General features: G+C 39.1%; 2 protein-coding genes across 10 annotated transcripts in view; one reads left to right on the forward strand and one right to left on the reverse strand.

Annotated features, from left to right (window-relative positions):
- LOC106083177 (uncharacterized) overlaps positions 1–16605 on the forward strand; it is a 70475-nt gene that overhangs the window by 39034 nt on the left and 14836 nt on the right. The gene's annotated exons all lie outside the window — the stretch shown is intronic.
- Positions 1887–4487, reverse strand: LOC106083178 (uncharacterized). Its single transcript, XM_013246057.2, has 4 exons — positions 3567–4487; positions 2938–3499; positions 2494–2868; positions 1887–2426 (listed from the first exon to the last, which is right to left on the reverse strand). Exons 1-4 carry the CDS (start codon positions 4485–4487, stop codon positions 2107–2109), a joined length of 2178 nt encoding a protein of 725 aa, XP_013101511.2. The 3' UTR covers positions 1887–2106.

Below are 16605 nucleotides of genomic sequence, written 5' to 3' on the forward strand. Positions count from 1 at the left end.
CGGTCAGTATGTAATTTTCTAGGGTTTTTTGGGGGTGAGTCAGACTCCCCGACACTTGGGCCCAAATTTGTATATCAAATTTCTACTCTTACCCCAAAAAACCTTTGAACCAAAATTTTTTATATGTGATAATTGTAATACTTCCAAACACCTTTAATTTGATATCCATATCGTCGAGTAATATCGGTGGATATGACCGGTTGGTTGGTTTTTTGGGGATTAGGTGACCCCCAGATACCTGAGCGTAAAATTGTATATTAGATTCGTACTCTACTTCCAACTACCTTTCATATGATACCCTCATTGCCCCAATCGGTAACCAAGTCCGATTGAGTGGGTTTAAGGTTGGGGTGTGCCCCCTGGTTATTTGACCCCAAAAGTTTAAATACGAAATTTTGACCAAATCGCTAGACCCATGGGGAGTGGTGGTAAGAGGGAGGAGCCGCGCCCCCCTTCCAATATCAAAAAAGTAAGTACCCTATTTCACTCTTCCATCAGTGAAAATTTCAAGAAAATAGGTTCCGAACAAACAATACGCAACACTTTCACTATACCCTCATCCAAAAGATGGGAGTATACTAAATTCGCCATTCCGTTTGTAACACATCGCAATATTCATTTGAGACCCATCAAAGTATATAGTCTGGGTTTTCTAAGTCTAAGCTATAACCGTCCGTCTGTCCATCCGTCCGTCCGTCTGTCCATCCGTCCGTCCCTCCGTCTGTCCATCCGTCCATACGTTTGCCCATCCATCCGTCCCCCTGCCCATCCATCCCTCCCCCTGTCCATCCGTTCGTCCGTCTGTCTGAAGCAATTTCAATTAAAAAAATTATTGATTCAATTAACTTTTTAATTGAAAACACCTTTAATTAAAATTAAAATTTTAATTAAAAATATTCTAGTGATACAATATTTTTTGCGTTTAGCCATGTCCGTCTGTCTTTCCGTCCATCCATCCGTCTGTCGAAAGCACTCTAGCTTTCGAAGAAATAAAACTAGGCGCTCGAAATCTTGAACAAATACTTTCTATTAGTGTAGGTCAGTTATGATTGTAAATGGGCCATATCGGTTTATGTTTTGTTTCTTTACATGATAAAGATATAAGCCCATCGCATATTGCAAAATACTGCATCCTCTTCCCTACTTCTTTAAACTGTTCACCAACTATTTCGTTCATTGAGTGCATAGTATAGCCACACAATTAGTTACTTTGACTGAGCAGAATTATTTATAACCGGCTATCTTTTTAATTTTCACTTCTATGTTTGAATACAATAAGTGACACTCACCCACCTTCTGCATACGACCTATAGTGTGGTTACAAAATTTATTGTCTTGTTGTGTAGGCTACCAATAGATATATATACAAACAACAACAAAAAAGCAAATGCCACTCAAAGCCGAGTCTTTAGAAATTGTCTGACCAATATGCCGAGTAGGACCGCGCACATCACACTCCACCGTCACCTACTATAAATAGTGGTACTCTTTCTCTCGCACGTCCAGCAGTTGTTTATCTTACTCTCAACACTTATACTCCCACCCATGGTTATGCATTCACACTAAAGTTGTCAAACTATCGTTAATCGCAACATTCGAAATTTTCGATAGTTTTAATAATAAATATCGATAGTATCGATACGCCCTCTATAGGCGCAATTTAAAGAATACATTCAGTGTCGGATTGCTTTTTTTTTTGTTTAGTTTTGCAAAAAATTTAACTTTTCCGATACTGTCCATGGGAAAAATATCAATCGATATTCAGTCATAAAATTAAATATCGATAGTGCCATCGATAATTTGCCAGCTCTAATTCACATCCATAATGAATGCTTTAGAAAAAAATCAACAACAATTTGCTGTGTTTATGTCTCTTTTTCTTTTATTGAACATTAATTCCTCAATTTCGGATATATTGGTCGCTTCTCTGGAAAAATAGCTTTCGATTGATGCAAATTTTAAGAAAATTCATTCAGCCGTTTGGCCGTAATATGTACCACCAATCGCGTTTTATAAAACCCTAAGAAATTATTTCTCTTGCAAATTTTCCCAAAATTAATCTTCATCTACTAAGATTAAAATTTTATTTCTTACATCCTGCCAAGTTTACTTCTGAAGGATTTTCCTCCTTTTGATTGGTGTAAATCTCATATCCTTATGAATGTTATGCTCTTCCCAGGACAAAACAATCTCCTTCACAGCTTTGGGAGGTTGTTTGTCTTTTCCCTCCTCATGTTTGCGGTGTTTTGTTCGTCTTTTCTTTTTCTTTGGCTTAGCCTGTTGCCCACACGGTTTCTGTAGACAAGGGCCAAACCTATGAAACGCCATTAGCTCGCCCACAAACAAGGCAACACTTACTCCAATGCCCAGGCTTAGTATAAAAAAAGCTCCATCCAAATGTTCCATTGTTAGGACAATGACTTTTTCTGCAAATAGCAAATCACTCGATTGTAGAGAAGCCACACTATCAGTGCTCAATAGAAAATCGATTACCTTGAAATTCTGGCCTCATCTTGGCAATGCGGTTGAGGTAGGTGTTGTTGTAGTTGAAATCCCGATTGATTTTCTGTAAAAATCCGTAGTCCCGCATTTTGCGTATAATTGAATTGAATTCATACAGAAAGGGAAAGCCGGGCTTCATAATCATTTGCAAGGGACTGGAGAAGATGTTGTGTTTGAAAGGATAGACATCGTAGGCCAAAGAATTCTGTAAAACATACATGCGCCTGCTCAATATGACACGTTGCCCCATCTTTACATACAGCAGATTTAGTGAGGTGGGCACAAAATCTGAAGATTCATTGTACAAATCGAAAATCCACATGTCCTCTTCGTTTTCAAACCAATCTCGGCATTCCTCGGAACCACCTTTGAAAAACAAAGAGAGTAAGCTATAAGAATCCCTTCGACATAAGAACCCTTTTTTCTAAAGACTACCGAAAGGTATTCCTGCTTCCACAACTTCCCGCAGGTTGTCTATCTGATGCAGATTGCCAGGATTGGAGAATACCGATATCAGCTTCGAGGTATATGTCGATGCCACATTCAGCCCATACAGGGATAAGGAAACGAAAAAGATGCGGCTGGCCATGCAAAATGGCCTCTCATTCACGGATACACACAACGAAACGGCTATGTTGTTGATGAATGTAAGCGACCATTCTCTGCTCTCAGTAGGTTCTGGCAACACTATCACAAATAGGGCCCAAGCCAACCAGCTTATCAACAACATGGCCATGAAGCACATCCAGGTGCGATTTCCAAATATCGAATACAGGGCCATCCATGCAGGACGAGGATCGGCCAGTTTAGCAAACCAAGCATAGGAGTCCTGCAAATAACAATCGGATACCCAAAAACTGCCCACCACTTCGTTATCGGGATAAAAGCCACCTATGATGAAATCACAATCCCGATCATTTAATCTACCCAAGAGGCCACTCCAATTGCCTGCTTCGCCTTGTACACCTCGACTTTCCTTTTCGCAAGTCGCGTCGATCTGCAAAATGCAACCAAATAAAATGGCATAGCAATCCACTCCTGTGTCCCTCCGGCACAAAACTTACATTGAAATTCAGACGAGCTTTGATGAACGCTACGATCCTCATCTCCAAGCCCAATACACAATCTTTTTCCACAAATGGTGCTGCTATGGCCGCACACATGTTAAATGTGCAATTGGTCAGGCTTACGCCATCCAATAACCTCTTCAACCGAGACTGCAGCCAAACGAGACTTTTGGTCTCCAGCTTACCATCATTACAGGTGACAAAGTGGTTGATAGATAGGGTGCGGCATGCAGAACTGTTAAAGTAGTCCAGCAGCATAAAGGAATACTCCGTGTCCGAGGTGGCGAAGAGCAAGCCCACACGATGAATGTAGAAATCCTCCAGCATTAAATTAAATATCTCTTTGGCGGTTTCATTGACCTGCTTCCGACCTTTGATGTTGTTGTAAAGTACCAAAAAACGGGCTCCTGGATTCCAAGACAACATATGGCTGACATAGTTTTGCAAAAGCTTCCTCAGGCGGCCAATCGAATCCACAACCATGACATAGTAGTCGGCCAATATCAGCTCTCTCTGACTCATGACCGTTCTTCGGTAAGGTACTGAATCCGAAATGATGCGCATTTGGTAGGGTTTTGTCCCATAGGCCGATCTATTTTGGCTGCTGATGGCTTCCATTAGTTTTTTCAAAAAACCCTCCTGAATCTGGGCTGCAGGTGTGGACATTTTCTTGCCAACTGTCATAACCAGATTTGGAGATCGCGTCAAGTGCTCACGCTTCTTAAAAAACAGGCTAGTTAGCTGATTCAAACACTCCACGCCAGGCGACCAGGTGCGTGGACCCAAGCTACTGGGCTCCTGCAGATAGATGACCATGCGTGCAGTTTCGTTGTGTGGATTTACTATGCAGTGGCTTCCATTTAGCAGCGACATCACCATAGCCAGCATAATAACAGCAACCTTTTCAGAATTTGTCATCCTTTGTGCTGGAAATGCTATTGTCCTCATCATCTCGACCTTCGAGAGGAGACTGCATTGCTGGCCCCAATGGTGGCAAAGTTTTTACCGCTGTTTGCTTTCATTTGCCAGTGGCCTTCACAGGGGATGTCATGGTGCATGGCAAGTGCATGTTTGATTGTTGACTTAAGTTTGTGGTCTCTTCCCAACTCGTGCTGACCGTTTGCCCAATGTTGGTAGCGGTAGGCTTGTTAACGCCGTTATTTGCCTTCGCTCAAAAATTTACATTATTTACATTGGCAGATAATTAAAGTAGTTGTTCTCTATTTCCCCCTTATCTGGCCACTGGCCTATCGGCAAGGCCGCAGGCATACACACTCGGCATGGAATGTGGCAAAATCGTGCCAATGCAGTGGATGTTGCATGGACTGATTTGTTGGCCCTTTAGTGCAGTTATCAAAAAGGGTTTTCTATAGAACATTTTATACATTAATTTTTCCCTTCAAAATATTTTCTTATAAAAATGTCGCAAAGAAAATTTCAAAAAAAATGTTAAGTGTGGAAATTTTTGAGAAAAGTTCCATAAAAGAGAATTAATGCCAAAACTGTGCTATAGAAAATTTTGACAACACTTTTCCTGTGGAAATTTTTCCCATTGACAATATTTGAAAAAAATTTTCCTATAAATGCTTTTGCAGAATTTTTCCTTTTTTTTACCCACCACTGAAGGATGGGGGTATATCCATTTTATATCATTCCGTTTGCAACACATCGAAATATCCATTTCCGACCCTATAAAATTTTTTGATCAGTTTTAAAAAATAGAGATATTGAGCTGAAACTTTGCACAGATTCTTTTATTGTCCATAAGCAAGTTACGTCCGAAGATGGGCTATATCGGACTATATCTATATATATAGATATAGATATAGCCCCCATATAGACCGATACCCCCGATTTAGGGTCTTAGACCCACAAAAGCCACATTTATTATCCGATCTTGCTGAAATTTGGGACATTGAGTTGTGTTAGGCCCTTCGACATCCTTCATCAATTTTGCCCAGATCAATCCAGATTTGGATATAGCTGTCATATAGACCGATCCCCCGATTTAGGGTCTTAGGTCCATTAAAGCAACATTTATTATCCGATTTTGCTGAAATTTGGGACATTGAGTTGTGTTAGGCCCTTCGACATCGTTTTTCTATTTGGCCCCGATCGGTGCAGATTTGGATATAGCTGCCATATAGACCGATCCGCCGATTAAGGGTCTTAGGCCCATTAAAGCCACATTTATTATCCGATTTTGCTGAAATTTGAGACAGTGAGTTGTGTTAGGCCCTTCAACATCCTTCTTCAACTTTGCCCAGATCGGTCCAGATTTTGATATAGCTGTCATATAGACCGATCCGCCGATTTGGGGTCTTAGGCCCATTGAAGCCACATTTATTATCCGATTTTGCTGAAATTTGAGACAGTGAGTTGTGTTAGGCCCTTCGACATCCTTTTTCTATTTGGCCCCGATCGGTGCAGATCTGGATATAGCTGCCATATAGACCGATCCGCCGATTTGGGGTCTTAGGCCCATTGAAGCCACATTTATTATCCGATGTCGCCGAGATTTGGGACAGTGAGTTGTGTTAGGCCACTCGACATTTTTCTGCAACTTGGCACAAATCGGTCTAGATTTGGATATAGCTGCCATATAGACCGATCTCTCGATTAGGGTCTTAGGCCCAGAAAAAACACATTTATTATCCGATTTTGCTGAAATTTGGGACAGTGAGTTGTGTTGGGCCCTTCGACATCTTATTTAAATCTGGCCCAGATCAATCCAGATTTGGATATAGCTGTCATATAGACCGATCCCCCGATTTAGGGTCTAGGGCCCTTAAAATCCACATTTATTGTCTGATTTCGCAAAAATTTTGGACAGTGAGCTGTGTTAGGCCCTTCGACATCTTTCTTCAATTTGGCCCAGATCGGTTCAGATTTGGATATAGCTGCCATATAGACGGATATCTCGATTTAAGGCTTTGGGCCCAAAAAGGCGTATTTATTGTCCGATGTCGCCAAGATTTGGGAGAGTGAGTTGTGTTTGAACAGCTTCGACATCCTTCTTTAATTTGGCCCAGATCGGTCCAGATTTGAATAAATCTGCCATATAGACCGATCTCTCGATTTAAGGTTTTTGGCCCATAAAAGGCGCATTTATTGTCCGATGTCGAAATTTGGGACAGTGAGTTAAGTTAAGCCCCTCGACATATTTCTGCAATTTGACCCAAATCGGTCCAGATGAAGATATAGCTGCCGTATAGACCGATCTCTCGATTTTAAGTCTTGGCCCCATAAAAGGTGCATTTATTGTCCGATTTCACTGAAATATGACACAGTGACTTATGTTAGGCTTTTCGCCAACCATGTCGTATATGGTGCAGGTCGGTTTATTTCTAGATATATCTACTAAAAAGGCCAATATATTTTGTTATACACAATTGAACAATGACTTGTACGTATTAGTATTTGGTCCAAATCAGAACATATTTCGATATAGCTGCTATGGTTCATAAGGTATGCGTTTTTCACCGGATTTTGACGAAAGATGGTTAACATGTATACCCGAGGTGGTGGGTATCCAAAGTTCGACCCGGTCGAACTTAACGCCTTTTTACTTGTTTATAAAAAAATTTTTGGACATTTTAATTTTAAAAAATTTTTACAAGAAAAAGAAAACAAAAATTTGTTCTTTTAAACTTTTCTACAAAAATTTATAAAAAAATATTAAATTTTTTTTGAAAAAAACTTACATTGAAAATTTTTTCACGGCAGCTTTTTTAACAAAAATATTTGCGAGTTGTTTCCTATAAAAAATATACAAAAAATTATTATAAAAAATTAACATTTTATTACAAAAAATTTGGACAAAATATATCTTATGGAAAACTATTTCAAATACAAAATTCTTCGTATGGAACATTTTGGAATTCAATTTTGACAAAATGTTTCCAATTTTTTAATCAAATTGTTACTATAGAATATTGTCAATTAAATGTTTCCTGCAGAAATTTGTGATAAAATTCTTTTTTTTTTTTGTTTATTTCACTTTTGAGACGATCTCAATGATAGATTTTCTTTGCAAATGGAAAAGGAAAGCCAGAGATCGCAACACACCAACCACTGTGGGACGCGTTTTGTCTTTGGGTAGAAGACTTTCCAACCATATTAGGTGTTATGGCTTCGAGGGCCGTGCGTTGGTATGTTTTATTTGAATCGTATTAAGCGAGAAAACGCGTCGATGATACAATTACCCCATTAACCACGCTCGACAACCTTGTCTATTAGCTGTACTTTTTCCCAATGCATGTGTTTTTGTGTAATGACAGACTTTTTTCTGCGACATGATTCTGTGCATCTGTTGGAAGTTGTATTGATTTGTCTGATATTTTTAACAAAATCTTACCCAAAGACAATTTTTGACATAACTGTTAAATTTTTCTGTAGCAAAATTTTGAAATAAATTGAAGAAAACATTTGTTAACAAAACGAATTTCTTCTTTTATTAAGTTTCAATGGCAGTGTTTAAAGTAAATAAAATGAAATGCTCCAACACAGGAACTGACAAATGCATACAACTTAATTTCCGTTTTACAGTAAAAGGATGCAACTGAAATGTCTTCTAACAAAGTATGGCTAGAGCAATATTCTCCCACTTGTACTAATGTAAACATCAAGAATTTATTCCTTTACATATAAATCTGTTGCAATGTAGGAAATGAAGATAAATAAGATTTACTGAGAAAATTAAAGGAAAACAAGTAAAAAGTGTTAAGTTCGTCCAGCCAAATCGGATAGTAATTGCGCCCTCTAGAAGCTTAAGAAGTCCAATCGGATGAACGGTTTTTAAGGGAGTTATAATCAGCTTATGGAGGCAACCGTAGCGCAGAGCGCATGGGTTCGAATCCCGGCCGCAACATCAAAAACATTTCAGCAGTGGTTATCCCCTCCTAATGATGGCGACGTTTGTGAGGTACTTTGACATGTAAAAACTTCTTCCCAAAGAGGTGTCGCTCTGCGGCACGCACGTTCGTACTCGGATATAAAAAGGAGGTCTTTTATCATTGAGCTTAAAATTGAATCGGACAGAACTCATTGATTTGTGAGGAGTTTGTCCGGGTCCCTTATGAAATGTTCATGGGCAAATTTGCATCTGTATTATAAACTTATGGAAGTCAAGGAAAAACACCTCATGCAAAATTTCAGCCAAATTGGATTGTATAAAAACAAAATAACAAAAACTCTTTGAAGAGTCTCGACAATATGAGGTGCTCAAATGTATAGGGCAGGCCACAACGATCACTATTTCGGACTTTGCCAGAGGTCTCATCAGGTTGTAATGTATCTACTAACTAATTAGTGAGCAGTGCAATGGTGGAGGCCTGCCTACCGCGCTATAAGAAAAATTAACTGACAAGATCCAAAATTTCCTTCGAAAGGCATGCTTCTACCATTGCACTGCTCACTAATTAGTGAGTAGGTGTAATCTTTTAGTGGCACTACAACCTGATGAGGCCTCTGGCAAAAGCCGAAATCCCAATCTTTGTGGTCTGCCTTATACATTTAATCACACCACATTGTCGAGACTCTTTAAAGGGTTTTTATTTTTTTTTATACCCACCACCATAGGATAGGGGGTATATTCATTTAGTCATTCCGTTTGCAACACCTCGAAATATCAATTCCCGACCCTACATCTGTGATATTCGTAAAATTCTAAGCCGATTAAACGATGTCCGTGTGTCTGTCCGTCTGACTATCTGTCCGTTCTTGTGTCCGTCAGTTGTAATCAAATTTAAAATAAAATTGCGGCTTGTAAGGACTCAAGAAATCTAATCGGGAGATCGGTTTATATGGGAGCTATATCTAAATCTGAACCGATAGGGCCCATTGCAAACCCCAACGACCTACAACAATATTAAGTATCTGTGCAAAATTACATGCGGCCAGCTTTAAGCGTTAGACCGCTTATCGTGATTTCGACCGACGGACGGACATGGCTACATCGACTCAGAGCGTTGAGACGATCAAGAATATATATACTTTATGGGGTCTTAGACGAGTATTTCGAGGTTTTACAAACGGAATGATTAGATTAGTATACCCCCATCCGATGGTATGTGGCTATAAAAAGCACTTGCAGTGACATTCAAAGAATGTTCAAGTGCACAACAACAGAAAGGGTTTGGTAATGTTGATGTGTTTGTTGTCCATTGATGATTAGTTTGTATCGGAGATTTAGAGGACTTAATGAGCCCTGTTTCAAAACAAAAGCGTGGTCTACACCTTACTTAATAGTCTTCGGGTATGCAGGGCAACTTAATCAATTTGACGTAGGTACCGATGAAGTTACATGGCGTAACAGAAATCATGATACACTAGCCAGTCAAAGTGTTTTGAATAACAATACACACTTGCTGTTGTTGTGGTTGTTGTTGTAGCCACATTTTCATGTAGAGGTGGCGATCCTCGTCAAGCTCCTGTAGGTTATTTAGAGGCGCCATTGGTTATTTGCAAATGCAAATTTTGTCCATGAACATTCCACTAAGGAACAGGGGCAAACTTTTCACATATCAATGAGTGCAGTCCGATTCAAGTTTAAGCTCAATGACAAGGGGCCTCCTTTTTATAGTCGAGTCCGAATGGCGTGCCGCAGTGCGACACCTCTTTGGACAGAAGTTTTAAATGGTATAGTACCTCACATATGTTGAATGATTTTTTTTCTCTGATGGTCTCGCCAAGATTCAAACCCTGGCGATCAGCGTCATAGGCGGACATGATAACCTCTGCGCTACGGTAACCTCCGGTTATTCGGTGGCCATTGGTTATTTAAAGGCGCCACTATTTCGCCTTTCCTTATTTTTTCGAGTATCGTAGGCACTCAGTACTTGTGCAAGAGCCGATGCCACCCAATCTCTCACTGAGACTCTCCGCTCGATACCGCTGATTGTTCGTGACTGGATGGAGCATTTCACTATCCGCAACCTATGGACGCGCCCGGTAGCTCGCAGCTAAGCTTTTCGTGACAGCAATGAACACCACACAGATAGGAACTGAATTGGAGTTACATTTTCTTGGCTCAAACTTTAAATAATTTTCCTTATTTTTTTCGTGATTTTTCAAACATCTTACAGCTCGAGATCATATTCAATGTTTTGTATTCGAAGAATAGCATAACAAAGAATTTTTAAAAGATTAACTCGTGTGTGTTCCGGCACGGAATAGCTGGAACATTGAGATCCCAGCTTGTGTGGTGCTGTGGTGCACAACTATTCCGTGCCGGGAAAAATACTTGCTCAGCGTTTAAAAGTTCATTGTTGAATACAAACATTGAATATGATCTCGAGCTGAAAGATTTTCGAAAAATAAGGAAAATTAATTCAAAGTTTGAGCCAAGAACATGTAACTCTAATCCAATTCACTACATTGGTTAGGCACCAAGTTCAAAAATTTATCATCGTCCCACCACAGAACACCCTTTGGTTCAATGCTCGTAAACAAGCTCATTTTGTTAATATAATCTCGAAATAAAGTAACAACTTTTAAACTACCTCCACAACTTATTGTTGCTAAAAAGGAAAAGGAAGAAATGACTTGCCGCCCGCAAATACATAGAATATATTGTTGGGAATCTAAATATGCAAAGAGGAGCCAACCAACATAGACCAAGCATTTCGACTTGTTTGCACCGTGTGTCGGACACAAGTGGGTGTTGCCTAGGAATGCCTTGAATTATGTACCACAATAAATTTGCCCAGCTTTTCGGGGCACCACTGCGGTGCGGAGTGGTTCCTCTTTTATTAATATGCTGATTATTTGGTGGAGCTTATTAAGGATTTGTGCTGAGATGGTGGCATCCTCAACCGTTTTGCTTGTAAATAGGTTCAAAGGAATTCCAATGAATGTCGGCGGCCGTTGGAATTTTCTATACAGTAGAACATTGATGTGGCATATTCTCCTCGTTTCGTGCTTGAAATCATTTCCATATGCAAACGAGAAGAACTTAACGACAATATTCCTGTTTTCCTATTAATTCTATTCAAAATAACAAAAATATGCTAACAACTGTCGACAGCATTCCAGGGAACAAAAAAGGAAAGGGCATATTAAATTTTTGTTAAATATTTTGAATTTTTTACTAAAACGATTATCTACGGATGTTGTGGGATTTTTGAATGAGGCAACTTAAATTAAGGTGAAGACGTTAAGCAGTTGAAAACTGTAAGCAACAAGTGATTAAAAGTCTATAAAGGGCAAGGACTTAAATCACGTTTTTTGGAGTTTTCCTTAAACTAGACTAAATTTAAAGAAATGGATCGTGACATTTTCTACAAAATTTTATAAATAACCTGTTGTCCTTCCATAGCCTTTAACATTAGTCCATAGATAGGCAAGTTGTGCCATGTCGAACTTAAACTGGATAAAGGCTTTGGCAAAAATCAATATTTTTGACTTTGACTTCTTGTTAGCTCAGTATGGGTAGTTCTTCATAGATTTTGAATTAAATTGAAACAAAGGGATAGATTTTCCCTTTATAGACAAGCTTGTAGCCATAAGATGTAGAATTTTACAAGCCCCAACTTTTGCTTTTACTCTTCAATATTGCAACCCTTCACATAGGTCTCCTTTTGAAAAGGCCTTTGCACAACTTCCCTTCCCTTCCCTGCCAAATATCCCACCAAATATGTGTTCATCTTAATGTTTGTACTTAAAAAGTGATTCATTTTAAGTGTATGCCGCTTGTTTGACATTTGTGGTGTGTTGTTTCTCGTCTGCGTCTGTCCCTCGAGCGAGCGAGCGAACAACCTATTAAATTACGTTTGACTTTTTGGCAGAGATCATCTGCTCGAACAGCAAACAGCAACAACAACAAAGCAAAGAACAAAAAGGACAGACCCCGCGTATGTGGAACACCAACAATTTGTGCAACATTGTTGCACAAATTAAAAATACAATTTTTTTTGTTGCATGCTTTCCGAAAGGCACGTGTGGTTGGATGGTTGGGTATCAATTTGTTCTGTTTTAATTTCAATGTGACACTATCAAGCATAAGTGTTTGTATAGCATATGCATTAAGTGTGTGTGTGTAAGTGTGTGCGCAGTCAATGCGGTGGATGTCGGCTGACACTTAAGAAAAAAAGTGTCAAAATATTGAATGACAGCTGGGGTAGCCAGCCAACCATGACAAACCCCTATGCCCCCCAAAAAAAAAAAAAAAAAAACAGAGAGAAACAAAAAGTCATTTGGTTAAACATTTTGAAACATGGTGTGATCAGTTCGAGATGAGAATGACATCGAGTACAAGGAGGGAAGAAGGACAAGGAAATCAAGTGATTGCTTTTACCAAAAAGAAGTGAAAGATTACATAGTCATGATAATGCAAAAAGTCTAAATATTATAGGAAAACTAATATAATATACGATTAGAATGATGCTAGGTATTTGTAGAGCAGGACATTGGTACAACAGCAACAAGTTGTTGTTAGCTCGTATAATTTGTAACTGAAAGCTTTTTCTCCTCCTCTACAAATGTCAGCCATTGTGAACTTTTTAAGCCCACCACTGCACAGTGGCTTAGAATCGAAGAAAAAAAATTAAAAAAATTTGTCTTATGAGAACAGATAGCGATAACACTTTAAAATGTTGAATGATTAGAGCTGAGGTAGAAATGAAGCACAGATTAAATTCTTACAATTTTTTCAATTTAAAATTTTTGTTTTTAGAAAATTACTATTTTGCCCTTATTTTTGTTTTAAAACATTCACTCTTCTTACAAACATTCCAAAAATAGGGAAAAACTGAACTGAAACTGAAAAACTTTTTAGGAAAAAACGAATAAAGATGTCACTATAACTTCTAAATTTTCAATACTGTACATTAAAATGTCCTTAAAACAAAAAATTATTACTGGCCGATTTTTTCAAAAAAAAAAAAAAAAATATCAATTTTAGGCAAATTGCAAACTTCTCACATATCAATGAGTGCAGTCCGATTCAAGTTAAAGCTCAATGATAGGGGCCTCCTTTTTATAGCCGAGTCCGAACGGCTTACCGCAGTGCGACACCTCTTTGGATAGAAGTTTTACATGGCATAGTACCTCACAAATGTTGCCAGCATTAGGAGGGGAAAACCACCGCTGAATGTTTTTTCTGATGGTCTCGCCAGGATTCGAACCCAGGCGTTCAGCGTAATAGGCGGACATGCTAACCTCTGCGCTACGGTGGCCCAATTTTGGATACCCACCACCTCGGATATACGTATTAGCCCCCTTCGTCATAATACGGTAAAAAATGGATCATTTGAACCCAAATTGGGAGATCGGTATATGTATACGGCAACTATATTCCAATATACGCCGATCTGAACCTTACGTAACTCCCTGTGCCGCGAAATCGGCCAAAAAATGCGTTTTTAATGGGTTCAAGACCTTAAACTGGAAGATCAGTCTATAGGCAGCTATATCGAAATATGGACTGATCTGGGCCGTTTTGAAAACGGGAGTCGAAGAGCCTAACTCTGCAAAATCGGGCAATAATCGCTGTTTTTACGGGCCCAAGAACTTAAATCGGGATATCGATATATATGGCAGCTATATCCAAACAAAGTCCAATCTTGACCGTACTCGGTACGATTATCGAAAGGTTCTAAAAGGGCAAAATTTTGGTATAGGTTGGTATAGGGCCGTATGGAACAGGAATGTCGAGGGGTCTTACACAACTCACTGTCTCAAATTTCATCGAAATTGGATAATATATGGACTATTAGGGGCCAAGCTCTTAAATCGAGAGATCGCAATATACGACAGCTATATCCAAATTTGAACCGATCCGGGCCGTATAAAACACTAGCGTCAAAGGGCCTTACACAATTCACTGTCTCAAATTTCAGGGAAATATGATAATAAATGCGGCTGTTGTGGGCTAAGACCTTAAATCGGCAGAGCAAGATATAGTCCGATATAGCCCATCTTCGAAATTAAATTAAAAATTTTTGAAAAAAAAATTAAAAATTTTCGAAAAAAAAATTAAAAAAAAGATTAGCTCCAGGTCGTCATCGAAGAAAGTTCGGTCTGGTACAAAGTCCGTCGCTTCGCCAATGCCACGTAGTTACCCACGCCATCAGCCTTTCGCAGAATAAACAATTGCCCTGAATCCCAAAAAGCGCTCAGTCCCTGACTCTTTCAGACAGAAGACAGCCCTCAACGCCAGATCCTCCACATACAACACATGCAAAGGTCTCAGACCAGGTATCGCATTCAGTGCTGCTCGCGGAACACTCCTTCTCGCCCTCAACATTAACGCCGCCACAATACCCTGTACCTTCTCCATCACCCTCTTCATGGCCCGATGACACACCAAGCACCCATAGGTGCGGCCGAACCACAGCAGGGTACATCAAGTGGATCGAGCCTGGTCTAAGTCCCCAACTCCTGCCCACCATCGAGTTGCGACAAGAATAGAAAGTATTCAGCCCTGGTTGGAATCTCTTCCAACGTTACTTCTCCAATTCAATCTCTGGTCAAGAATCAATTACTTTATGATACCTCTTTTCTAACTCGAAGAAGTAGCCGACCATACTTCAATAAAGCTCCCCATATTTACAGATCTTCCGAATTATTTTTTGCACCCACCCCCATAGGAAGGGGTTATACTAATCTAGCCATTTCGTTTGTAACACCTCGAAATATTGATCTAGGACCCCACAAAGTATTTATATTCTTGATCGTCTCGATCGTCTGAGTCGAACTAGCCATGTTCGTCCGTCCGTCTGTCGAAATCATGATAGCGATCGAACGCGTAAAGTTAGCCGCTTGAAATTTTGTACAGATACTAAATATTAATGTAGGTCATTGGGGATTGCAAATGGCCCATATCGGTTTAGATTTGGATATAGCTCCCATATAAACCGATCTCCCGATTTGACTTCTTGAGCCCCTGGAACCCGCAATTTTTGGCCGATTTGGCTGAAATTTTGCACATAGTGTTCTTTTATCACTTCCAACAACTGTGCCAAGTACGGTCCGAATTTGTCAAGAACCTGATATAGCTCCAATATAAACCGATCGCCCGATTTGACTTCTTGATCCTTTCAAGCTGCGATTTTTATCCGATTTGGCTGAAATTTTATGTTATGACTCTCAACAACTGTGCCAAGTACGGTTCAAATCGGTCTATAACCAGATATAGCTGCCATCTTTTAGCAGAATCCATGGTGGTGGGTTCCCAAGATTTGTCCCGGCCGAACTTAGCATTTGTTCCGGCCGAACTTAATATTAAATTTGTATTCCTTCAATTTAATTTGCTTTAGAGCAAATAAAAAAATTTCAAATTAAAAAAATTTAAGTCTTCAATTATTTGCCTATCAACCATTTTTAGGCACAAAATATTCCATAAAAAAGTTTTATGGAATCACTTCAACTTTATTGGCAGTTCTTTTTATAGAGATCTCATTGACAACCACTATATTGACAGTGCACCACCATTATATAAATAATCTTTAAAAACACACATACAAACAACTTTATCCTGAATTAATTAAAACTCCATGACAAAAACAATTCCTCTTTCTAAGGGATTAAATATTATGCTCTTATTCAATAAAAACTCACGCACTAGAAAATTATTCATTTAATTATGCACACACACACACACCCACTCACATAAATACATCCTGATTACGAACAGGCAGACAGCAGGCAACCGCTTTGGCTCATCTTACAAAAAAAAAGGTCAGAATTTATGTTCTTTTCCATGTTTAATTGTATCCTCACCTTGGTAACTGTAACGAAAAGGATCCAACTCACTCTGTCCCGTACACAAATTGTCGGACACAATAAGTAGAGTTGGAAAAACTGAAAAACCGATCGAAAAACTGGTTATTTCTAAAACATTCGGTTCGATTTGAAAAGAAATCATTTTGTAAGAATAAGAAGATTCTAAATGGGCCTAGGAAGCATTTATGCATATGCATATTAATCCAAAAGGTAAAAAAAAGTAAATTTAGTGTTGATGTTGTTTGCAACTTTTACTGAAGGCCTATGTCTGCCACTCTATAAATGTCTGCCACTTTTTGTACTGTTCAGATAA

Source organism: Stomoxys calcitrans, chromosome 5, assembly GCF_963082655.1.
Source record: "Stomoxys calcitrans chromosome 5, idStoCalc2.1, whole genome shotgun sequence".
Lineage (NCBI taxonomy): Eukaryota > Metazoa > Arthropoda > Insecta > Diptera > Muscidae > Stomoxys > Stomoxys calcitrans.

Excerpts from the sequence above, each read along its gene's own strand:
- LOC106083178 (XM_013246057.2), bottom strand. The coding sequence starts at position 4,487 with ATGACAAATTCTGAAAAGGTTGCTGTTATTATGCTGGCTATGGTGATG. Across the intron at positions 3,500-3,566 it reads AAGCTCGTCTGAATTTCAAT|ATCGACGCGACTTGCGAAAA; the intron begins GTAAGTTTTGTG and ends TGCATTTTGCAG. Across the intron at positions 2,869-2,937 it reads GGAAGCAGGAATACCTTTCG|GTGGTTCCGAGGAATGCCGA; the intron begins GTAGTCTTTAGA and ends TGTTTTTCAAAG.